The 26,689-nt window shown below is 39.3% G+C and overlaps 1 protein-coding gene and 1 long non-coding RNA gene across 6 annotated transcripts in view; one reads left to right on the top strand and one right to left on the bottom strand.

Moving 5' to 3' along the window:
* The window catches only part of PDE11A (phosphodiesterase 11A), a 447,272-nt gene that overhangs the window by 360,007 nt on the left and 60,576 nt on the right, over positions 1–26,689 (top strand). For all 5 annotated transcript variants that reach the window (XM_024243401.3, XM_054549537.2, XM_054549538.1 and 2 more), the window contains 2 exons: positions 7,365–7,455; positions 11,128–11,228. In XM_024243401.3, the coding sequence (XP_024099169.2) occupies positions 7,365–7,455; positions 11,128–11,228 (192 nt within the window). The remainder of the gene's footprint in view (positions 1–7,364; positions 7,456–11,127; positions 11,229–26,689) is intronic.
* The window catches only part of LOC112132294 (uncharacterized), a 51,823-nt gene that overhangs the window by 14,714 nt on the left and 10,420 nt on the right, over positions 1–26,689 (bottom strand). Inside the window, exons 2-4 of the long non-coding RNA XR_002914113.2 lie at positions 9,988–10,130; positions 7,348–7,482; positions 5,823–6,084 (exon numbers count right to left, since the gene is read on the bottom strand). This is a non-coding gene — a long non-coding RNA (uncharacterized LOC112132294). The remainder of the gene's footprint in view (positions 1–5,822; positions 6,085–7,347; positions 7,483–9,987; positions 10,131–26,689) is intronic.

The raw sequence follows: 26,689 nt of genomic DNA, 5'->3' as shown, positions 1-26,689 counted from the left end.
CCATGTGTAATGGGGGTCTGTTAAATATGTATTATTTCATCACCCAGGTATTAAGCCCAGTACCTGATAGTTACCTTTTCTGCTCTTCTCCCTCCTGCCTCAAATAGACCCCAGTGTCTATTGTTTCCTTCTTTGTGTTCATAAGTTCTCATCATTTAGCTCCCACTTGTAAGTGAGAATATGTAGTGTTTGGTTTTCTGTTCCTGCATTAGTTTGCTAAGGATAATAGCCTTCAGTTCTATCCATGTTCCTGCAAAAGACATGATCTCATTCTTTTTTATGGGTACATAGTGTTCCATGGTGTATACATACCCATTTTTTTTAATCCAATCTGTCATTGACGGGCATTTAGGTTGATTCCATGTCTTTGCTATTGTGAATAGTGCTGCAATGAAACATTGTTTTATACATTGTCTTGATGCTGCACTAAACAGCTGGAGCCCATTGTGTACATTGTGTATGCTTTCATTGTAGGGTCCGATTGCTCCTTGTTTGGAGTTCTTGTGTCTGCACTGCATTATTTTTTTAGGATTGCTCTCTCCCCCAGGCCAATGGTATCATCGTCAGTGTATCTCCCTCTAGCATGCTCTCTCCAGCCCCCTACCACTCTGCCACTTATGCAGAAAGATGGGATAACTGTGTTAGAGTTGTGTCTGTAAAACAAGAGTCAGAGCCTTTTGAGTCCTTTCAAGAGTGAAGTGCCCAATACTTATACTCAGATACCAATGGCCTCTCCCCAGAGAGAGAGCTGATGTATGGCACTGACAGAGGCTACTCTTCTTGCTAGTTGATCCCTCAGCTGTTGGGACCAACAGTGCACACCTAATCAAAGCTGGACCGATCGGATTTTATCTCACAGGAATTTGGAGTTAGATTACTGTGATATTAAGACAGTTAGCTGCAGGGATCCAAGCTGCAGGCTCATGTAGATTTGGGAGCTGAGGCTGCCATTTGGAAAAAGCTATGATGACCACATACCAAGCTGATGAAAGAAACAAGAAAACCAGTCTACAAAGAGGAGAGAAGGAGGGAGCTGATATTCAAAGAGAAGCAAAACAGAGAGACTGTGTAACCTGAGAGAAAGATTGAAAAATGGCAGGCTTGATCCCTGGCTCTCTACATCCTTGTTTCTATTTCTAGGAGATCCAGCCACTAGAGTGGGCTACTTCAGAGTTCCTGGTATCATTCAATCAGCCTTCCTTTTAGTGAAGCTGGTTGTTCTCCATTTCTGTTCTTTGCAACTAACACTTCCTGAGACAATGAGAAGAACTACAGTTTATTTATTGTTTACTGTGTCTTAAGCCCTTACTGACATCAACTCTGTAGAGTTGATATTTTTGTATCCATTTTACAGGAGGAACTGAGCATCAGGAAGGTAAGCAAACTTGCCCAAATCCATTCATGTGGTAGAGTGGAGCCTGGACCAAGGCTGTCTGTTTTCAGAAGCCATTCTTTAACCACTGTATCATACTCTGGTCCATGACTTTGTGACATCTATTTGAGTTGTTAAGCTTCCAGTTTATTGGCTGCCTTTCCAGATACGTGAGCTCTTGAACTAAAATATATTTTGACATCCAACAGTTCAAAAACGTGAAGCCATAAAAATTATAAAACCAAACTAAACCTTACTAGTCATGTTTTACACTACCTCAATTTTACAAAAAAAAAAAACCAAGGTCCCCAAATCTCAGGTTGCTTGTATAAGACTAAACAACATTCACACATATGAGGTAGGTATTGAGTCACTAGTACTAGATTTCAGAGAGCTTTTTGCATCCTCACATCACATGATCAAATCTGCCTATTCCAAGGTAGTGTGATGCATTTTTCTCAAGACAATTAACTTTGTACAAAGTTTATCAGCTCATGGGATGTCAGGGGCACTGCACCTACCTTATGGAGTCATTTTTGCACTTAGGACACTTAATGCCACCATTACCCAACCTCCGTTAAGATTTCCCTTGACAATGAATGCTGAAAGAGGCTTTTTAGCATCATGGTCAAGGAACTACCTTTTTATTGATTAGAATGAGAGTTATTCAGTGAGTGTGCCATTGTTTAGAAAATCCCTTGCAAGAAACCTATCTTCTTTTCTTGTTTTTTATTTCCCAGTAAGTGAGTACTTTCTATATTCAAGATGCTGTGCTAGGCATTGTGGGAGAAATAAAGAGATATAGCAAACATCCCTTCTCTTAAAGTGCTCCCAGTCTAATTGTAGTCTTTGAAGTGATTTGAAAATGGGATTTAAATGCACCAATTATTATGCAGCAAAGTATATGCTACCTTTTTTTCATATATAAGGCTATAAAAAAAACAGGAGACATTTAGCAAGGCACAAATTACTATATAAAATGCAAAATGCCTCTACAATAAAAAGTGTGGCTTTCGTTAGAGCACAATTTGATTTATTCTCTTAGCCTTTCTGATAAGTGAACCTTCGCATTTTCATATTTTGTTCTTAATTTTTAAGTATTGGAGTGCGTGCAATGAATGATCAATAGGTAGAGAGGGCAGCAATACCACAGTGCTTTGAAATTGCTCTGTTCACACCTCTCCCCTGTTTTCTCTAGGGACAGCGTTCCCCACTCATCCTTCTCTCTATTACAGCTGCCCTGATGATTAAATATCAGTACCAAGCAGCTTTGTAGTATATTCTCCTAGGAGACTTCTTCTATTCATTTCTAGCATAATCTCTTATACTCATTTCTTGGGAATGAAAACCCATCTTGTCGCTTTCGGCCAGGTCCCAGAAGTGAAATACTGGGGCACATTAATCTGCCATGACAGCCTAATCCCATTCCTCACCATCTCCCAACAACTCTCAATTTCCTAATTACCTTTCATAGTTTTCCTTTTTAAAGTTTCCTTTAAGTCACGGCTGCACACTGCCATTCAGTCTCTTTTTCAAAGAATATGCATATCCAGGGAAGTAATGAAGGTACATTTACATTTGCACACATTTTTGGTGCCTGTGCAAAGTGTCAATGCCTGTAGGGAAATTTCCACCTTGACTTTTCTTTTTAATAAGTTTCTCCTCATTGAGCTGCCTATCCAAAATGAAAAGTTTTAGTATGTTAAGATGACCTACCATCAATAATGCACATCGTGAATACTTACATGTATAAAGGTATTTGTACTTATGGAATTTGGATTCTCTGCTCTGCCTCTCTCCATACACCCTACATATATATAATCATATTTTCACAACTAAAGGATGTGTGCCCCAAAGACACGTATATAATGGATATACTTAGCACAAACAATTAAAATGAGGTGTGCTGTTAAAGTCAATTTTTTCCATATGTGATTGATCTCAGGGTATTTTTTTTCATATTTTATGTGAGAAAGTAGAAGCATACCTTTATAAGTGGAAGTGTATTATGTGAGAGACATGACCTCTTTAAAAATGGTTTTACAATCAGCCGGGCATGGTGGCTCATGCCTATAATCCCATCACTTTGGGAGGCCGAGGCGGGCGGATCACGAGGTCAGGAGTTCAAGACCAGCATGGCCAACATGGTGAAACTTTGCCTCTACTAAAGATACAAAAAATTAGCTGAGCGTGGTTGTGCATGTCTGTAATCCCAGCTACTTGGGAGACTGAGGCAGGAGAATTGCTTGAACCCAGGAGGTGGAGGTTGCAGTAAGCCGACATCGCGCCATTGCACTCCAGCCTGGGTGACAGGCGAGATTCCGTCTCAAAAAAAAAAAAAAGGTTTCACGATCAATTAAAAGTAGATAATGCTGCTAATTATGTTCCCCTCCCACAAAATCACAATGCATTTTCACATACTGCCGCCTCTGGAAAATCCTTACCATAAATAAACAGATTCACTTTTTAAAGCCAGCATTTTCCAAACTTATTTAGCCCTGGAACCCTTTTTACTTCTTCTCTTAATGCCATTTAACACTCAGAAGAACTAGTATTCTGTAGAATACTTATTGATAAAGCTTACCTTCACAGATATGTTTTTTTTTGTTTTTTTTTTTTTTTTTTTGCCACTTATATCAAGACTGTAGACTTGGCTCTTGGTGGTTCCAGGAAGTTCCCAGTGTGTAACAGCAGATATAGGCAGCGTTCTTAATGGGACTTGGCCTGAGACAAAAGGCACTGAGGGGTTTGGCAGTCTAGAAAATCTGCCAGGGACCAAATCTAATAGTGTAAATAAGGGATCCATTTGGAAATGGAAGTATTCTTGCTTAGATGATTTTACTTTTAACAAACCCCTCAAAGTTGGGTTAGTACCATGCTCCATTCTCTGAGGGCTTAGATGGCACCTTGTTTGAAGAAAAGTGAGCATTTTTAGTGCAAGGTTGATCAGAGAAAAATTCCTGACACAATTATAGGGGATTGTGAGCTTCCTGAAGGTCAGAACATGTCTTATTTCTCTTTGTATTCCACATGCCTGGGGCCTGACATAATAGTTATCAATGCTTATTGGTTGAATGAATGATAGATGAATGAATGAATAACAAAGTCTCCCCACACTTTCATGGCATTAGTCTGGTTCAGTGGCAAAATCTACCTATTTTCTGTGATTGAATCAGTATTGTGTGAGGCTGAGCATAATGTAAGATGGAATTACAGAAGGGAACAAAGAGGGAATCTGACGAGGAAGATGCTCAAACCATAGACAGTGGCTGCCTTTGCACAAATACTGGGAGATAGAACACACCAGATCGGAGACATATGGATATGGGGGAGAGGCCTCCATCCTACGCACAGGAAGGAGCAGTGCATCAGAAGCCATGGTGTATTTGTTAAAAGGTGGTGTTATCGTCCCCATCCCCACTCCCTTAAAGGAGAAAATATCTCCTTATTCACCAAAACAAAGAAGATACAGAGTGACTTCTGATCATCAAGCTGATGCAACTTTTGTGGAGTCTGTTAACCCAACATGAATAAGGGAAGAGATAACATTTTGTATCTTGACTAGATACAAAAGATTCACACTAGTAAGTGAGGTACATGTGAGCATGGCTGATTCATAGGAATGATCACAGGAATCAGCCTGTGGTTAGCAATGATACTAATAGAATTCTGAATTAGATTTTGAAATCTTCTTTCATTGATAACAACCAGCTTAGTAAAAATGGAGAATCAAATATCAGAAATGTATGTTATAATTATCATTTTCATTATGTAATAAGAAGCTTAAAAACTTGGATTCAAATCTGGAACTGGTACAAGCTAGCTGTGTGACCTTGGAAAAGTTACTCAACTTCTCTGAGCCCTGTTTTCCTCATGTGTAAATGAGAAAATAATACTTATATCATGGTCATTGTCATGACTAAATGCTATAATGTATTAAGTTGTTAATATATAGACTACTGCATGGTAGATACTAATGGTAGCTTTATTAATAATAATATTAGTATTATAAAATATGCTAACACACTTATTATCAACCTCCCAACTTGAACTGTAATCTCTCAACACAGTAACTACTGTAAGCTTATTAGACAAGCAACCAATATTTTTTAAAGCACTTACTCTATGCCAGGCTCTAGGATGTGATATGCATATAAAGCATTGCAGAATTTCAACAGCCAAGACAAAGGCATATAGTATACGTTTTGAAACACGTGTCTTCATAGAAATGAACTCTATGTAAGACAAATAGTAACTAACATAAAATATTAATTTATCACTAAGATTTGCCTAGCAAATTTGTACTTATTAAATGATATAAATTAAGGCAAGATTTAAAGAAATAACACATACATGATTAAAATCTAATACCCTCCTTACTAAGCACCTAAGAATAATAATTCTGATATTTTACATTATATTATATTATATTCAATAATTCCTACTGAACCTAATCCTGTTGGAACAGCTGACCACATGTTGGGAGAAGAATTGGGAGAGTCTTTTCAAGAATTGCAGGTCCCTTGTACCCTCGAACCGACGGTGGTTTTGGGCTGCCTCCCACTGAAGTTGGAGGAAAGCTTGGGACCAAAAGTCTTCATGTTGCACTCAGATGCAGTCCTTGCTTCTCTCATTAGCAGGGCAGATTGTATGCAATCAATCTCCAGCATTTCCAAGTTAAGGCCAAATTGCCCTTTCAATGTCGAAGCCCCCTGCAATAAGCAAGAAAGAACAAAATGATCTAGATGGATCCTTATCCTGAGTCCCATGGCTGCCTTTTACACTGTGGGCTTCTCTGGGATGTCTCTTGATTCTTAAGATGCTCTAACTCCCATTTCTTAAACAGAGTTAGACGCGAACGTTTTTGAACTTTTTTTTTTTTTTTTTTTTGGAGACGGAGTCTCACTCTGTCCCCCAGGCTGGAGTGCAATGGCATGATCTCAGCTCACTGCAACCTCTGCTTCCCAGTTTCGAGCGATTCTCCTGCCTCAGACTCCCAAGTAACAAACACTTTGCAGAAATGACATTGTTAAGGAATGGGTTGTTCTACATAAATGAAATTTACAGATAACTCAAAGTAATCACTTTAAGTATCAATGAGTATTTTATTAATTTAAAATGGAAATAGTCATGTGTTTTAATTATTGATTAATAATTAATATAGACTACAATCTACTACATGCTGGGAACTGTAATAGGCATTTTCAAATATTTTATTGTTCTCATAAATAACAGGTTAGGTAGATAATATCATCTTAGAGACAAAGAAACTGAGTCTTAAAAAGGCCAAGTAACCGCCCGAAGCTACTACTTGGAGGAAGAGCTGAGATTTCCCTCCAAATCCAGAGAACTTTTCAGAGTTCCACACTGAGATATCACAGTGTGACTATGGACTGGGAGGCCGTAGTAGAAGGCTGTCAGCCTTTCATGTAGAGTAGATAAAATGCACTCTGCAGAATATTCACAAGGTCTTCTCCTATGGAAGGTCAAATACATTTTGTATAAGACCGTTGTTCTGAACACTCAGAAGTCACAGAAGGTTGAGTTCATGAAGCTTCCCTGATCCCCGGAGCCAGAAATTATGTCTTTTTTTCCTCAGAACATCCATAGCACTTCGATTGGACCTGGAGCACATTTCTACAGTGATTAGTATTTGCATTGTTTTTATGTGCATTATTTTTCCTTGTTATCTCATCTCATCTTTCTTACTAGTCTGTAAATTTCTTAGGGGCAGAGACTGCGTTGAATTCATCAAATATCATTTGCAGCATCTAGCCTAATACATAGAAAGTTCTATGTATTAGGAACTTTCTTATATAGAGAAAGTTCCTGAACGATTTATTTCATAGATGAATGGACTACAAAAGCAGTTACCTGAGAATGTGTCTGCTCATGGTCCTTTGCCAAAAGCAAGAAAAGCAATTTGATCCAAAAAGCTGGTGTGAGGGAACCATCGCTAGGCCCTGCTCACTCACCCTCTGTCCTCTTTCAGGAGTGGCTCCGCCCTGGCCCAACTCTATGGAACCTCTGCTACCTTGGAGCATCACCATTTCAACCACGCTGTGATGATCCTTCAAAGTGAGGTACAGGTCTGATGTTCTGCTTCTCCCCTTAACAGAAACCAAAACAACTCTTTATTTCCTCCCTCCCTTTCTTTGTGGTGCCACGGGTAGACACAAAGAAGTGGAAAAACCATTTCTAAGTCAACTTAATGGGCCTTAGTGGCTTTTTCTGTTCCTTTACATGCCTGAGCAGGACCTTGCAGAGTCTTCCTGAGCTGATTCACTTGGATTTCATTATTGGTTAGGAGGCTTTTCAGATTCACTTAGCAGGGTAACAGATATAGACTGCTTGTCACCAGAGCATGACCTGACCTTCCTCAAAGGATACAGAGCACTAAGAGAACTTGATCCAAACAGTGAGTGGCCCAACATTCCCATTTGGTGAAACTCTCAGTCAATTTAAAAGATGGTAGAAGCAAAAACAGGGTGAGCAAGTTACACTTTATTAGCACAATTGAGAAACTATACAACTTAAAAGAACTTAAAATTGCTGGTGGGACCACTTAGGAAGTGAGAACTGCAGCTAAACTTAAGACCCAGGGCTAATGCCATATGCCTGATTTTGCTTCATGTGGCAATGCAGGAGTTAGAAGTAGCTGGAATTTTATACTTTTAGCTCTCCACAGAGAAAAACAGAAACCACTAACTGACTCTGGCTGCGGCATCTGAGTTTTAAATTGCCAGGAAAGGATCTGTTTAATTTTCTGCAAGCATACACACTTTTTTTTTTTGAGGCCAGGAAGGGATCATCTGTTCCCCATTATTTGTCAGTTCTCTAGCTTCTCTAGCTGTGCCATTAATTATTATTATTATCATCATTAAGGCTCTGCTTCGCTGGAATAGCATCATTAAATATGGAGGATTTTTACCTCCAGCGTATCTTGAGAAAGCATGTCTTTTGCAATATCATGGAGGCCTTCGACCCCATAAAGGAGAGTTGGCACTCCAGAACCTGAATGCAGACTGCAAAAGGGAAAACCTGCTGGGAATGATGTATTTTCAGTTGGGAATGAAACACCAAGAGTTAGGCTCTCGGTAACTGGCAGAAGCCAGCATCCTGGCCTCTGTGGCTGTGGAAGTGTCCTCCAAAAACAGTGTCTTAGCTGAGAACTATGGAAGAACTTTGGTTCAAACTAACTGTTCTGTGCTGGTAAAGGTGATGAGTATACACCTCTGACAAACCACCACCTTTGTAATAACACGTATTATAAACAGGATGTCAGGTTTCCTCAGGGAAACCCACTCACTCAGAATTTGTGTTCATGCAAACAAAACACATTGGCCGTCCTTCACTCTGGGATTCCCTATGAAGAACAGAGACTATCAATAATAGAACCATGCACTGTCCCAGCACTGCCTCCAGTCCCCTGTGGTCCTGCCCATCAGAAAGGCAGAAATGCAGGTGCTATTATTGTTCCACTTTCCAAATGAGCTCTGGTGCAGAGAAGTTAGATAGCTTGAGGAAGTTTGCCCAGACCTTTCTTCCTCCACATCTGCATGTCTTTCCATTAACACCACACTCACCGCCTCCCTAAACAAAGAGTAGATGCAGTATTTCAGGGAGACTCAAATCTACTTCAGGGACCAAAACGTTAAGGCACTGTAGAAGACTAATTTGCATATAAACAATACACTGATTGCAAATTAACTTTTTCTGGCTAACACTGTCACTCTTAGCTGTAAAAGGCATTAGTGATTATATATCCTTCAAAGTACAGTCACATGCAACATGTTTTGGTCAACAAGAGACCACATTGGTATGACAGTGGTCCCATAAGATTATAATACCATATTTTTACTGTACCTTTTCTATGTTTAAATAGGTTTAGATATACAAATACCAACCATTGTGTTACAGTTGCCCACAGTATTACAGACAGTAACATGATGTATGGGTGTATAGCCTAGGAGCAATAGGCTATCCCATATAGCCTAGGTATGTAGTAGGCTGTATCATCTAGTTTTGTGTAAGTGCTCTCTATGATGTTCACACAATGAGGAGATCACCTAACAATGTATTTCTTGGAATATACCCTCCTGTTATGTGATGCATGACTGTAGTAAAATGCACATCCTCATAAAATAATCCACATCCTCAAATTCAGACCAGATTTCTTCATATCTCAATGTTAACTTTTACTGTGACTTGCTCTTAAAGGCTGTGTTTCTTTGGGAGATTCTGGGTGCATCGCTGGACCCAGGTGACTGCTTTTCCATAGCTTCCTACCACTTTTTCCCCAGCCCCAGAACACCTGCCTGTGATTGATCATTGGGTAATGCGCAGGCAAAAAAACCTGGGCAGAATTATGGTGCAGCATTCCTTTTGTTATTTGTCTTCTTCTTAACAGCTGAATTAAGAGTCTGAAGAGCTCATTTGAAAATTATTATTAATATTGGACCTGGTCCCAGGTAGAACCACTATACTCTAGTCTTTAAGGAGTGGCGGGTTCACCCAATGAAATAAATTAACTCGGGGAAACAGATAATCATCTGGTGCCTGGTAAGAGATAATTTACTAATTGATATCCTAGTTCCCTGAAATAATTAATTTACCTCTCATTGGAGAATGGCTCATTCTCAGACAGTCATTCCACCACTTTCCTTCTCCAGCATCTTCCGGCTCTCAACACGAGATTTAAAACTGGTCCAGTTCCCAGGCCAGATGCTCATGAGTTCATATTTCACACTAAGAAAACCTAAAAAATGAAAAGTCCTGACTTTAAAAACAAACTAAGTGAATTGTTGGTCACTTTACAGAAGAATTTTTCACTTTACTAAAGGCAAATATTTTAGCCTAAGTGTAGCTAACACAAATTTTGATGAAAACAAGGGTACCTGTCAAAGGTATGAAGATAAAGATGTCATCCCAACTTTACTTAGGTAAACGTCATTTCAGAGTCCCACTGTGCCAAGAACGATGTCTTATGCATCCTAACTATTCAGTAATTATTCATATTTACCATACTGAATTTAGCCTGCTACACACTTCATCAAAGCGCACCTTAATGGTGGGAGGCAGGTTTCCTCTGCTTCAGCAGCAGTGACATGTTGGGCCAGTAAATCTTTGCTCTGGGGGTCTCCTGTGCATCATGGGGTGTGTAGCAGCATCCCTGGCCTCTACTGCTAGATGCCAGTAGCAGCTCAGCCATTTGTGACAATCAAAAATGTCACTAGACCTTGCTAAAGTTCCCCATTGTTGAAATGGCCCCCAGTTGAGAACCACTGTTCTAATGGCTTTTTATTCTTCTTAAAGTCATTTGTTGCCATAGCAAGTGTTTCCAAAATGCCAGCTTAAACCTTTACTGGTAGTGAAAATAGCATTTATTTTAGGGGGAGAAATGTTCCCAAATGTTTCACAAACTTCTCCTCTAAGTAATTCCATAGGAAATGGGTAGTCAGATGGAATTGTGGGCACAACCTATTCATAGTAAGACAAGTTCCAACAACTACAGATTTTCCGTTTGAGACTAAGCATGTAACAAAGTGTCCCTTGTTAGACTTTGTCAAAAATGACTGTGCATTCTGGCTTTGCTAGGTTTGCCAGAGAATCTGTTTATATTTATACAAAATTTCACTATGCTTTTTAAAAAGTGATTTTTTTAATGTTCCCAGACTTTTTTAAATAGAGGAAAAACATGTAATCAACAACCACAGGTTTAATGTCCTTTGTGACTTTTTACTTTCTCATTACAGGGTCACAATATCTTTGCTAACCTGTCCTCCAAGGAATATAGTGACCTTATGCAGCTTTTGAAGCAGTCAATATTGGCAACAGACCTCACGCTGTACTTTGAGTAGGTATTGGCATTTGATCTGTTTGACAAATGGATATCTAAAGTTCCATCCTGTAATTAATCTCCAGGTCTACACTGGAGGTTACCTGTTCTAGTATTGATATCAATGTGTAAATGAGCTAAACTTTTTTTGTTGTTGTTTCTCTCTCATATAAATGAAGTCCATTAAAGTGGTGTGTATAAGCCAAGAGAGTCAAGGCTACAGTCACAAGATTTCTATTTTTCTTCTGTTTTATAAGCTTGTTTGACACACAACTCTGAAACTAAGTGATGGCCATTTTTATCTTAGATGCTAGCTAATATTGCTATTTAAGACTGTTAACTTCTGATCAGCTGTATAATGGCATTGATAATGAAGATGAAAAATATTCAGTGATGGAAAATTAACTAACAATCCAACAGTTTATTCCTTGATTCTTTTCTATCTCTTTCTTAGAAGAGCTTTCTCTCCTTTTCACCAAAGTTCAGGCCTTTCTCTGAGCTGGAAGTTGCACCCTCCCATTTCCAGTGGGACCTGCTTTATCAGGCGCCACCTCTCTTAGCAGCCTGGAAATTTGCACAATTTTCTCCTATCTTAAAGACCAAACCATGTCACTCCCTTAAAAAAATTTTTCATTTGACCCTATGGAGACCTTTAATTGCTTTTTTATTTACCTTTCTTTTACTGTCTACCTTTTTAAATAAACAGAGCACATTTAGTACCTCTATTTTCCCAACACCCATTTACACCGTGAAGAGCAGAGTCCATCTCCACACTCTCTTAAAATTGTACACTCAGAGGTCATCAGAGACATTTATTTCCTCAAATTTGATGGCCTGTACTCATTTCTGATAGTTTCCATCTTCTTTGAGATATCTGAAGGTTTAATGAGTTATTATTAATTTCTACTCTCCTTGTTTCCCCAATCTCCAGCTGCCTTTCTCTCTTCTTTTCTAGATCCTTGGCAGGTTTCTTTTCTCCTTGCTCCTGTGTATAAGCTCTTGAAACATGTTCTTCTTTCTCTACTCAGATCACTCCCCTGGCCTCATTTCTATGTTACCTCTATTTATGTTATGACCTGTGTATAGAAGACTCTGCAATTCTTCACTCCAAACTCCCTAACACTGTAGACCTGTATCTCCAGCTTCCACCTCAAAAACCTTCAGTGTCCTCATTGCTTTCAAAGGAAGTTCTAAACTCGATTTGACTTTCAAGGCCCTCTATAATCTGCCCCCAACCTTTTTTCATTTCTTCCTTCCACTTCTCCCCTACATGATTGGTCTACATCAACCAGACTAGTCTACGCATTACCCTTTGGAACACCCTGTGTAATGCTCCCTGTGCCCTGATTGTATCACCATTCCCACATCGAATCCTGTTCCTCCACTCGCCATCTTCCTGACTGACCATCCTTTAAGATCTGTCTCTTCTATCACTTTTTCTAGGAAGTCTTGTACCATTCGCTTTGAAATGACTCCCTTTGAAAAGCACTGTGGCATTGCATCAGTTAGAATTAGGTTCAATTGTAAGGGCCATTCAAAGCTTAAGACACTAAAAGCTCAAAGAGAATGCTAGAAAGTTAGTGTATAGAACGCTTAGCACTCAGGAAGTCTACTAACACAGCCAGGTCACTCCCTTTATTCTACCTTTAGAAGGCCAGAAATTTATCCTCTGGAGAAATAAAATGAAGAGCTCTGAACTGAGGAGAGGTACAGGGTGGGAATGAGATACAGTGCTCAGAAGAAGGGATTAAGTTAAATGGAACCAGTCTCTGGATTGAAAACCTATAGCCCATAGCCAAGCACTTAGAAGCTAGGAGTCTATAGGCCACACACCCAGGGTTGTCAGATTTAGCAAGTAGAAGTACAGAAAGTCCAGTTACGTTTAAATTTCAGATAAACAATAAATACTTTTTTAGAATAGATAGTTAGATGTCCCATGAAACATTTGGGACATATTTATACTAAAAATTATTTTTTGTATATTTCAGAATAGCTACAAGAGAGGACTTGAAATGTTCCTAACAAGTAGAAATGATAAATATTCAAGGTGACAGATATCCTAAACACCCTGACTTGATCATGGCACATTCTATGCATGTAACAAAATTTCATATGTACCCAATAAATATGTATAAATATTATGTATCAAAAAATATTTTTAAAATAATTATTTTTTATCTGAAACTCAAATGATTTTATCTAGCAATTATACCCCTCCCCGCCACACACAACTCCCATTTAGCTTTTTAATGCCTTACTATTACACACAGAAAACCAAGAATCACGGAACATTTTTTCAGCATCCGATATGAAAGACAGAGGCCAAACAAACAGAAAAAAAAAATGAAATTCAGAGAAAACAGGGAGAGGAAGAAAACAAAACTAAAAACTGTTGTTAGTATTCTCAGAGAGCTAAGATATTGCATCCATGAAACGAGAACAGGATGCTTTTTAAAAATAATAATAGGAGCAACTATGAAAAAGAAAGTGCTTTTGAAAATTGAGAACATGATAGCCAAAATAAAAAAAATCAAATGAAAGCATTAGGAAACACAGGCAAAGGAAAAAAGCCAGCAAAATAGAAAACACTGCTATATTTCATTATATCTCTTGTAGTACTATTTGATTTGTTAACTATGTTCATGCACTACTTTGATAAATATAATTTTTAATTAGTTTAAAATATATACTTGAAAATTAAAATCCCAGCTCTGCCACTAATTAGCTGTGTGTCATCAGATAAATTATTTACTTCTCTGAGCCTTTCTTTCAAGTATAAAATGGAGATAACAGTACCTATGTCATGTCTTAGAAATGGTGACATCTACAACCTCATTTGTTTTATAACCTATCTATTTTGCATGTTTTGTGGCCCTTTGGTTGACTTAAATGTCATGATCTTTCATCTATTTTCTGGATTAATGCTCCTTGATTTGGGATTTATGGAAAGCCTGTATCCTTTTAATGTTTATTGCCTGTCCCTGACACTTGCATGATCTCATGTTACTTTCCTCAAAGTAGAAGCATTTTCCCAAGCCATATTTCCAAGTAACTTCTAAAGAGAGAAAAAAAAAATATCAACACTCAGAGTCCATTTATCAAGCCCTGTTAGGGATTTGACGAATCACTGAGTGACCGCTGGCATGCAGTCAACGAAGTTGGTTGCAACTCGTTTTCTCATTACTCTGTTCTTATCTTAATTCTGCAGCCCTTGCTAATGTTTGCTGACTCCCAAAGAAGCTGACTTGTTCTCATTTCATCAGCGTTATTGTTTTTTGAGGTTCTGAATAGCTGCCCATTCTCTAATCTAGACTTTCAGAGGATTGATTCACTTGCCTGTCTAAAGTTGCATTAAAATATTGCCATATTTTTAGCCAGAACAATCCCTAGGGTTATAATGAGGGGGATAGCAGCTACTACAAACTGTCGCCCAGATGTTTTTATTTAATAAATGTGCAATTGTGGAATCGGAAGGATCTTAGAAATGATGCAATCCAATTCATCTCCTTTTTTGCTGATCAGGCACAGAGGTCCAAATGGTTAAACAGCGTAGCTTAGGTCACATAACTCATTATTGATAAAACTGGAACCCACACCTCCTCTTTCAGGGCTTTTTCTTCAATCACCATGCTTCCCTCTCTAATGGAAGAATCAAGAAATCATTGTCATTTTAATTGGGGATATATTATGTGATAATGTTGACTCTTTCCAGGTGTTCTGTAATCAGTTTAAACACCAGCTTGAGGCCCCTGTGTCCTCTCCCAAAGCAAAGTTGGAGATAAAGGCTTGCATTCAGGTAGTTTAGTTTTGGAAATGACACCAAGAATAAGAGTGAGGGGCTGGGACAGTGAAATGGGGAAGGAGGGAAGCCAGTGAAAGGAAGGACACATTTCTTTGTTGTTCACCACTATGGTCCGCCAGTCTTGATCCTGCAGGGACCATCTGAGAAGTCTCATATATCGCACTTCAAAATTGTCCACCAACCACCATCCTCATCAACCAAATGTCGATCTGTGGGATGTTAACTCTCATGTACTTCCAGGTTGTGTGTGCCTGATGACTGGGCATTCCTGCAGCCATCTCATCCCTGTTCCCACACATGAAGTCAGAGCAGTGCCAGGGCAGAAAGTATGTGATCCACAGGACAGCTGAGGCACTGCGTGTAGCAGCAATGGCAGGAGAGGGGTGGGTGGGCCAAGAGGATATGAGGCTTCCCGTACAACTAGTTTCTGGAAGTCTGGATTATTGTTGGTTCTTCTGCCCTGACTACTCAACTCAAAAGTCATGATACAGTTGAAGAAACCAAAAAGGAAGCTCACTGCTTTCCTCCCCTAGAGGGAGAAAGTCACTCTAGGAAAGGGCCAGGCTGGGCAGGGTAGAGCCCTGCCTTTTGGAGACGGGTTTCTGACTCATTCCTAGAGGCAAGATTTCTTGCCATGCTCTAAAAGGAAAAAAATATATGAGATTCATGGAAATGTGGAAAGGCTTTCAAAACATCCACAAAAACTTATGACTTTAATTTCTAAAGACCTTGTGTGTCCTTGGGATTCTACGTCATTCAAATGGCATATGAAAGCAGAATTCACAAGATTAAAATACAAAAACAAACAAAATCCTTAATGTGAATTTCTAAGTTTCACAACCTGAGCCTGGGGGTTAATGATTCATTCTGATTTTCCAACTCACTGAAAACGTTTTCCAGTTACTGCTGAGCAACTTTCTGAAATTGATTTCTGTGCCTGTTTCTGAGTCCCTACAGTGAATAAGGATTTGATAATTAAGTAGTAATTTCACCAGCTTTGAGAGTCAGATCTCTCTTTGCCTCAGTTTCCTTGTCAGCAACAGGGGTATAGGCATATCACCCATTCTAATCTCCTAGGATCCTTGTGGCAGTGAAAAGAGATTAATTTTATGAAAGAGCTTTGGCAATGTAAAGTACCTTATAAAAAAAGGAATCACTCAGCCAGAAAACTTAATAAAATATGCACCATAAAAGATGATGCTTGTTGGAGTGTGCAGAGAGATCTAAAATTACAAATGTTATAACTTCAAAGGGATGATACAAATGCCCTGTACTATTTATCTGCATGTAAATCAACAAAGATGACCTATGCACCTTCCACTATTAGTAATAAAAACAACAACTAATATTTTTTGAGTGCTTACTTAGGACCTTTATATATACATTATGCCATTCAATAGTGAAAGCAGTCCTATTAAAATAGGTACTATTATTAACGTCAACCTAAAAGAAAGAAGCTGTGGCAAAATTAATATAAGTAGAGAGTTTATTTGGGCCAAGATTGAGGACTGCAACCCCGGAGCATGGATTCAAGTTGCCCTGAATATACAGTCCAATTAGCAGCAGTTACAAGTGGATTTTCAAAAGGAAAGAAGAGGTATTTTCTACATTGTTTACCAAGAATTTACATTAACATAACATAAGCTATTGATTGGCTTTGTTACATTGTCTCTTGTATCACAAATTCTAGGAACATGAAGATAGTGGGTGAGGCAGCTAGTCAGAAACAAAATGACTTTCAACAGTGGCCCCCAAGCATGGATTAGGGGAGTGGGGAGCATAACTGAAGTCCCATACTCATTACTCTCTGGGCCTGCAAGGAGCTCAGACTGCTCTGAGCTGTTTTTTCTTTTCTCATTAACCCCACAGTACACATGAGGAAACTGAGGTTTGGAGTGATTCAGTAAATTGCTCACAATATTAAATAGTATATCTGGAATTTGAACCAAGTAGTTGGACTCCAAAATGTTCTTAGTTACTCTGCAGTTATATAGTAGTCCAAGAGTACTCAAGGGGAAACTGGGGCCAATCCAGGAAACATTTGGGCATTAGAAACAGCAGAAATTTGAGGATGTAAATGTCTAAAGCTAGTTCCAAACACATTTTGTGTCAGCATGCTAAGTGTTAGCAATTCAACTAATGCCAGGCCCCACCACTGGGAGTGCAGGGTGGATGTGGAGGCTCCAAGTCAGTGATGCTTGGACCCAATCTGGTGGGGCTAAGACTGCAATTAGAGGCTTCTTGTGTGAAGTTGAGCTAAGTTGGTGTACCAGGGGTTGAAAATTCTTTAGCTTTAATACAGTCACAGGGGTTGTTGCTATTGGGTAGCAATAAACAGTTTAGCACGGATCCTCAACAGGTTGTGATTACGTAACACTATATCTCATCCTCTAGGTGCCTGCTCCATGCCCAGCACCATTCTAGGCATTACAGTATCTTCCTGTATCAGCACTGAAATGGAAGCTCTATGAATGCAGACACCTAACTCTTTAGCTCACTCTTGGAACCCACAAAACCTGACACACTGCGTGACATAATGAGTTCTCAAAATAACTTTTTGATACTGAATTATCATATCAATGTGCAAGGTAGATATTGTTAGCTCCATCTGATAAATAGGGAAAACTGGGCTTAAAGAGATTGAGTAATTTGTCCAAAGTCACTAAGTTGTCTGTGATCAGTTCTGCATGACACAATGCCTCAGAGCATGATTTAAGCAAAGAATTTTCCAATAATTCAGATAAATCCACTTGGGTGCTCAATGCTTTTAAGATTGGCTTCCTAAATTAATCAGACTTATCTTCAAATTGAAAATTTGCCACTTCTCTCTGCGATCTACACTCATCAGCAATTATGGAAAATGCCCAGTCTGATGGTTTCTTTGTATTTGTCTCTCAAAAGGGATGCAGTAAATAGCATTTCTCGAAAGCATCTGATGATGACAGAAAAATGCACTAAACTATTTTAAATTGTTCAATGTGATAGTTTGACCAATTCTTTTAAAAATTAGATTAATATCTAGACAATTCACTTTAAAAAATTACAGTGGGAACTCAACCAATGTTTCTACTGCTAGGCAAATATTCATTCATCATTCAACAAAAGTTTATTAAAAGCCAGCTATGTTCAGTGTTCTCAACTTCTACAGTTGCCTGCGCTCAACCAACCCCATACTGGAAAGGATGAAAGTAAACTGATTAGTAATAAGGTGTTAATGACTGATAGAACTTAAGCCATTACTCTATCCCAAACATTATTATATTTTAACAAAGCCTGATTACTTAACTCATTGAAATTATATATTATTATAACATTAGGACAGCAGCCCCTGTAGTAGGTTGATGGAGGAAGTATTTTGGTAATTCTTGACATATTTCAAAGAATTTTTCCATATACTCATTCCATATCCCCATCCATATGATATCAAAACTGACTAAAAAATGAGAAATGTAGCCAACTAGCACTTCTTAATGGTTTCTTTGTGCCAGGCACTGTGCTAGTTGCTGGGAATGTACAAGCAGATAGGACGCGGTTCTTACCTTCAGGGACTCAGAGCCCAGTGGGGAAGAGCGAAGGCAGCAACATCCAGCAGTGAAGGGCTGTGTGGAAGTGAATGCAGGAGCAGCTGGAGTGCGCTCCATCTAGCCATGGCTTACACAGCTTCTTTGCCTGGTGATTGTGGTTTGAATGAACTGACTGCTAGGGCCTTGTGGTCTCTAATCTTCTGCCATTTTCAACATCTAGAGTAATTCTTATCTTTCTGCTTCCTGCATTTTGCCAGTTTTATTTGGGCCATCAACAAAAGCACAGCATCAAACAGGTCATTCACTCAGGTTCTTGGCAGACCCTTGTATTATCAGTGCTAGTCTGAAGCAGGGAGAAAGTTCACTTCAAAATTAAATAGAACACTTTTTTTCTTTAGTCATAATAACTGGAGTTAACATCTGTATATTAATTTTCTATTCCTCTCCAATGTTTGTATGCAAAAAAAGTCCAGAAATCTCTCTAGAATCTGCATGTAACAATTAATTGCAGATGTATGATTTGCCTGTTGAGCAAGCTGTAAGAAGACCAAAAGCACCCACTCACCCCATCCACACATCCGTGCACCCTGCAACCCCTGCCTGACAACTCTGGAGTTAAAATTGAGGAGAGTTACAGGCCGGGCACCGTGGCTCATGCCTGTAATCCCAGCACTTTGGGAGAACAAGGCAGGTGGATCACCTGAGGTCAGGAGTTTGAGACTAGCCTGACCAGCATGGAGAAACCTGTCTCTACTAAAAATACAAAATTAGCTGGGCATGGTGGTGCATGCCTGTAGTCTCAGCTACTCGGGAGGCTGAGGCAGGAGAATCTCTTGAACCCGGGAGGCAGAGGTTGCGGTGAGCCGAGATCACGCCATTGCACTCCAGCCTGGGTAACAAGAGTGAAACTCCATCTCAAATAAAAAAAAAAAAAAAAGAAATTGAGGAGAGTTACAATGATGATTTGCCACCTCAGCAGTAAAACCTTCCTAATGTTTATGGACTTTTAGTAGATTCAAAGGAGTTAGATGAATAGATAGATAAAGAATATATATACCTAAGTACATGTATAGATACACAAATTTGCAAAAAAATTTCATGATTAAAATGTACACAGAAATGATGATTTCTCATTTTACAAATAAAAGATGCCTTGCAGATAAATTACAAACCAGAAAGATTTTCAATGTGGTGATGGGTGACTGGTAACCAATCTTTAGAATTATTTTTGAAGGTAATTTTAGCAGTTCTGTTCAAATTATGCTTTTTTAAAGACTGCTATTTTTCTGAGTGGGACATATGTCAGGAGAGCAGGATAAAAGCCTAATAAAAACATATCTGATTATAAATGAGATTTTCCAGTAAGTTGCTTTTCACTAGCTGAGGTACTTGCCATTGTCCTTGAAAACCAAGGTTCCCCATGATCTGCGTGAGAAGTTAATGATACAGCTCCTCATGACAAAGAAGTCTGGATTCAGCAGGTATTGTGTATTTTTGTGGATTTTCAAATACTCTTTTTAGCAGCCTCATGCTTCTAAAAATGCCCCCGTTTCTAACATTTCACATATGTTCATGCTGTTTACTCTGTTTAATCTATATACACATATACATTTAGATGCTAACAGAACAGCTGTATAGGCAAACTTGTTCCCAAAAGCACAGTGAATTTCACATTGTTACTTTGTAATGATTATTACTAGGGAGAAGGTCAGAAATACATCACCTGGAGCTGTGAACCACCAATCTGGCCCAGGCTATCTGCAGCTCTTCTTTGGAGCACCCCCTTGTTGATGATGGAAAGAACCCTGTCTGTGTCTGCCTTGATACTTGGTATCGCCTTGGTACAGCAGCCTGTGATGCTGTTACATCGCATGAGGGCTGCTGGCCCCACTGTCCATACACTTACAACATGAAAAGCTATCTGACCCAAAGGTTTATGCTACACATAGTTTACAAAGAGTATCTCAGAGGGCAGAACCGGGAGGCTGGGGACTTGTAATCTACCCAAAAGGAAAAGTTCTTCCTTATAGAAGATTTCAGTCAATACACATGGAAAGGTGGAAATGGAAAAATCATCATCTGGCAAATACCACAGTAGTAATTTTTATTGGCAACGATAGATCTTTCTGTAACTGCCCTGGGACCCTGGACAAGTCACTTAACCTTCCTTCACCTTGAGTTTCCTCACCTATAAAATGAGAGAATTAATAGGAGATTTTTCTCAAAAGTTCCATACAGCCCTACCAGTCTATAACTATAATGAAAACTCAAACAGAGAAAAGAAGTCATTCTATGACCCAACAATTTTACGTATACATGTACATATTCATATATAGAGAGAGAGAACTCACACAAATTCACAAGGAAACATGTACAAGGTGGTTCATAGCTGCATTGTATGTAATAGCAAGAAATATTGGAAATAATATAAATTTTCATCATCCAGGAAATGGGTAAATAAACAGTGGTATAATAATAGATGGAAATAGCATACATCAGTGTGAAGGAATGGCCTAGAATTATATATGACAACATGGGTAACTCTCGCAAGCATTGAATGGAAAAAGCAAGCTGCCAGAGAATACATACACTATTATGACATTATTTGTATAAACTTTTAAAACACATAGAGCAATATTATATATAATTTGCCTAGTAAAATTATAAGGATATACATGATGATGCTTTATACAAAATTTAGAAAATGGTCATTGTATGGTGAGTGGGAGGAAGGCAGAAGCAACAGTTGGGAGGTGCACAGGGCCTCAACAGGACTGGCAGAGCTTTATTTCTAGGCAGGGAGGTAGATGGAAACTCTATGTATGTCCATTGTGTAATTTTTATACCTTTTAAATTTATTAAATATGCACAATAAATTTATTACATGATCTTGCCATATCATCACTTCAAAATCCTTTTTGTAGCCTTGTGAAAATGATTAACTCTATCACCTGAGCTTTCAAGAAGGATTTTTTTCAGGAACTTAAAAAAAATTTAAATGTGGCCAGGCACAATGGCTTATACCTGTAATCCCAGCACTCTGGGAGGCTGAGGTGGGTGGATCGCCTGAGGTCAGGAGTTCGAGACCAGCCTGGCCAACATAGCAAAACACCATCTCTACTAAAAATAAAAAAAATTAGCTAAGCATGGTGGCAGGCACCTGTAATCCCAACTATTCAGGAGGCTGAGGCAGGAGAATCACTTGAACCCGGGAGGCGGAGGTTGTGGTGAGCCAAGATCGCACCATTGCATTCCAGCCTGGGCAACAAGAGTGATACTCCATCTCCAAAAAAAAAAAGAATTTACATGTACTTTGGTTTAAACTTTAAAATATCTCTTTGGCTATTTAATATGTGACCAAATACATTACCAGATGTGTTATACATGGTTCCACCAGCGACTACACTTTTCTTTTCTTTTTTTTTCTTTTTTGAAACAGTGTCTCACTCTGTCGCCCAGGCTGGAGTGCAGTGGCATGATCACAGCTCACTGCAGCCTTGACTTCCCAGGCTCAATCTAACCTCCCACCTCAGCCTCCCTAGTAGCTGGGACTACAGGCGCGTGCCTCCACACGTAGCTAATTTTTGTATTTTTTCTAGAGACGGAAGTCCACTTTGTTGCTAAGGCTGGTCTCAAACTACTGGGATCGAGCAATCCTCCTCCCTTGGCCCCCCAAAGCACTGGGATTACAGGCGTGAGCCACTATGCCTGGCCTCTCATGTTTTTCTTGACAAAATTATACAAGTTGATCAGTTCCTCATGATTCCTATTATCCAGAAAGATTCCTAATATCTCCTAAGAACATAATCAAACCTTGGGACGACAGAGTAAGTAGAACCTATCACGAAGTAGCCATCCTTTTGTCTGTGAAGGAAAAATCAAATTAGTATGCTACGTTTTGATATACCCAATGAAAAGGCTCCTCTCACTGTTCCCTAGGAATAGTGGGTGTTCCCTTTTGTCCTAGCGTTGCTAATGTGATGTGAAGTCTATGACTGATTTTGATTCTGTTGATCTAAGACTTTCACACCAGCAACTCTAGCTGTTAAAATTTCTATCATTGGGGAATTTATTCTTATGATGCTGTTTGATTGTTATATCATAGATTTGCATTTTTTAAAGAAAGGAATTTGGGCCGGGCACGATGGCTCATGCCTGTAATCCCAGCACTATGGGAAGCCGAGGTGGGCAGATGACCTGAGGTCGGGAGTTCGAGACTGGCCTGACCAACATGGAGAAACCCCATCTCTACTAAAAATACAAAATTAGCCAGGCCTAGTGGTGCATGCCTGTAATCCCAGCTATTCGGGAGGCTGAGGCAGAGAATCGCTTGAACCCAGGAGAACCCAGGGGGCAGATCGCGCCTCAGAACCAGTGAGCCAAGATTGCAACATTGCACTCCAGCCTGCACAACAAGAGCAAAACTCCGTCTCAAAAAAAAAAAAAAAAGGAATTTGTTTTCTGCAATGAGTTAGGCACCCAGAGAACATGCTTTCACTCTGCATCGAAGATGTTATGTTCCCTGTAGTGAACATACTATGGGCAGATACAACAATAGTTAGTGGAAGGTGAGTCAGATGTTGGATGGAAATGGTGTTCTTACTTCCTACAACTTGTTATGTTGCCCGTTTGGTTCAAGTTAGAATCTATTCTGCAAGAATCTGACAGGGCTTTTCTTGAATAGATTTTGTGTTGTTTACTTACCTCAATCTCTCCAAATGGCAACTGTGAAGCCCCTAGAAAAATTAGGATCTAGGTGAAACCAGTGTTTAAAGAGTTTGTTTGTTTAATGATTAGCTTTCTAAAATAATCATTCTCATTCATTCATCAATTCAACGAATATTTACTGAGCTTCTACTACATGTCAGGCATTGTTGTAGATATTGAGGGGCAGAAGTGAACAAAAGTGGGCCAAGCCTTTGTCCTCATGAAGCTTCATTCTAGCGATTTCTTGGAATAACTCATAGAATTGAAACGGCCACCCAGGAGCATATGACGACAAGGAGGATGGCTGACAAGCTTTCAGAAAGTCTTTCACAATCCTCCAGGATCCTCCCAGCCAAGCGAAGTGCCTTCCTCCGTGCTCCAAGGACACCCTGGATGTATCTTAGCTGCTTGGGGCAGCTGTTATTTTAACCTGTTGTGTTTGTATCCCAGCTCTGCCACTCACCATCTGTGAAATCTTGAGCCAGGTACTCACCCTTCTGAGCTTAATCACAGTAACTAATCCTTACTGATAACCTAATTTTGCCAGGCAATCTGCTAAATGTTTTACGTAAATCATTTCATTTGATCCTCCCATCAGCCCTACAAAGGTAGATCCCATTACCATAACTCTTTTACTAATAAGAAAACTGAAGTCCAGCAAGGTTAAGTAACCTACTCAAGGTCAGTTATGTGAGTAGTGAGTGCCAGACCCCATTAAGTCTGCCAGGAACACAGTAAAGACCCAGTGAATATCAACTTCATCAGGGCTGGAACTAGGGTGAAGTAAGTGAGGTGAGTGGTTCAAGTACAAGTTCAGATCTTGTCTTTATTTAGAATGTTGTTGTGTTCATTATGGATGTTTTACATTTATTTTTATTTTGTTAAATATCGCATTAAAATATTTATCTTGATAACTAAGTTTTTTGGCACTCACTGCAGTTTTGTGCCCCAGGTGAGTGCCTGTCTCACATCACTCTAGTCCCAATATTATTATTCTCATTAATATTACATTTAAAGAGGGAATTACCTATTTATTTGTTGGTAGCCCTGGCTAAACTCAGAGACATTTAAAAATAACTCCCAATTGTAGGAAGAATCAATATCATGAAAATGGCCATCCTTCCCAAGGTAATTTACAGATTCAATGCCATCCCCATCAAGCTACCAATGACTTTCTTCACAGAATTGGAAAAAACTACTCTAAAGTTCATATGGAACCAAAAAAGAGCCCGCATCGCCAAGTCAATCCTAAGCCAAAAGAACAAAGCTGGAGGCATCACACTACCTGACTTCAAACTATACTACAAGGCTACAGTAACCAAAACAGCATGGTACTGGTACCAAAACAGAGATATAGATCAATGGAACAGAACAGAGCCGTCAGAAATAATGCCACATATCTACAAGTATCTGATCTTTGACAAACCTGACAAAAACAAGAAATGGGGAAAGGATTCCCTATTTAATAAATGGTGCTGGGAAAACTGGCTAGCCATATGTAGAAAGCTGAAACTGGATCCCTTCCTTACACCTTATACAAAAATCAATTCAAGATGGATTAAAGACTTAAATGTTAGACCTAAAACCATAAAAACCCTAGAAGAAAACCTAGGCATTACCATTCAGGACATAGGCATGGGCAAGGACTTCATGTCTAAAACACCAAAAGCAATGGCAACAAAAGCCAAAATTGACAAATGGGATCTAATTAAACTCAAGAGCTTCTGCACAGCAAAAGAAACTACCATCAGAGTGAACAGGCAACCTACAAAATGGGAGAAAATTTTTGCAACCTACTCATCTGACAAAGGGCTAATATCCAGAATCTACAATGAACTCCAACAAATTTACAAGAAAAAAACAAACAACCCCATCAAAAAGTGGGCGAAGGACATGAACAGACACTTCTCAAAAGAAGACATTTATGCAGCCAAAAAACACATGAAAAAATGCTCACCATCACTGGCCATCAGAGAAATGCAAATCAAAACCACAATGAGATACCATCTCACACCAGTTAGAATGGCAATCATTAAAAAGTCAGGAAACAACAGGTGCTGGAGAGGATGTGGAGAAATAGGAACACTTTTACACTGTTGGTGGGACTGTAAACTAGTTCAACCCTTGTGGAAGTCAGTGTGGCGATTCCTCAGGGATCTAGAACTAGAAATTCCATTCGACCCAGCCATCCCATTACTGGGTATATACCCAAAGGACTATAAATCATGCTGCTATAAAGACACATGCACACGTATGTTTATTGCGGCATTATTCACAATAGCAAAGACTTGGAACCAACCCAAATGTCCAACAATGATAGGCTGGATTAAGAAAATGTGGCACATATACACCATGGAATACTATGCAGCCATAAAAAATGATGAGTTCACGTCCTTTGTAGGGACATGGATGAAATTGGAAATCATCATTCTCAGTAAACTATCGCAAGAACAAAAAACCAAACACCGCATATTCTCACTCATAGGTGGGAATTGAACAATGAGAACACATGGACACAGGAAGGGGAACATCACACTCTGGGGACTGTTGTGGGGTGGGGGGAGGGGGGAGGGATAGCATTGGGAGATATACCTAATGCGAGATGACGAGTTGGTGGGTGCAGCGCACCAGCATGGCACATGTATACATATGTAACTTACCTGCACATTGCGCACATGTACCATAAAACCTAAAGTATAATAATAATAATAATAATAATAAAAGAAAAAAAAAAAAGAAAGAAAAAAAAATAAAAATAACTCCCAATTATCTTGTGACCATAAAGCCTAATAAGGACTTGTTACAGAGTACATGTTCAATAAATACTTGTTAGACTTCACAATAATTTGAAAAAAAGATGAATTTCTACGTAGTGAGAGGAGAAAACTGGGCAAACTGTTAGATCTCTATTAGTCCAGTTAGTCCACTTTGTATTATTGTTGGCAGTAATAGTATTAATATTGTTTACAAATTAACCATAGCTTCAGGTATTGAGTATCTAACAGGGCCAACTGTTTAGTGCACCTTATCTCAATTTCTCACTACAAAGCTGGAAACTGAGGCTCAGCAATGTGAAGTTACTCACCCAAGATCACACAGCTAATAAGTGACAGTCAGCATTAAGCCAGGTCGGTGTGGGTCCAAACCTGGGCTCTTTCCACTCCACCACTTCCCTTTCTATTTCACTTCACAGTCAGTGATGCTAGTGTTGTAGAAAAAACTGGGTTCTTGTCACACAACCAGGAAAGATTAGACAAGCAGACACTTTGAAGGGTGAGAGGTTATGGAATTTATTGGGCAAAAAGGAAAAAGACTCAGCAAAGCAAGAGAGGTTCCTGTTAACAGGCCCCCATCTCACAGACTGAATCCCAGGTTCCCACACAGGAACAGAAGGGGCCAGGCTCCTCCCTACTGCAAACAGCGCAAACTTCCCGAGGCCTCACCCA

This window comes from Pongo abelii, chromosome 11 (genome assembly GCF_028885655.2).
Source record: "Pongo abelii isolate AG06213 chromosome 11, NHGRI_mPonAbe1-v2.0_pri, whole genome shotgun sequence".
NCBI lineage: Eukaryota > Metazoa > Chordata > Mammalia > Primates > Hominidae > Pongo > Pongo abelii.
Note: the sequence above shows the minus strand (reverse complement) of the source record. Positions and strands in the feature narration are given on the sequence as shown.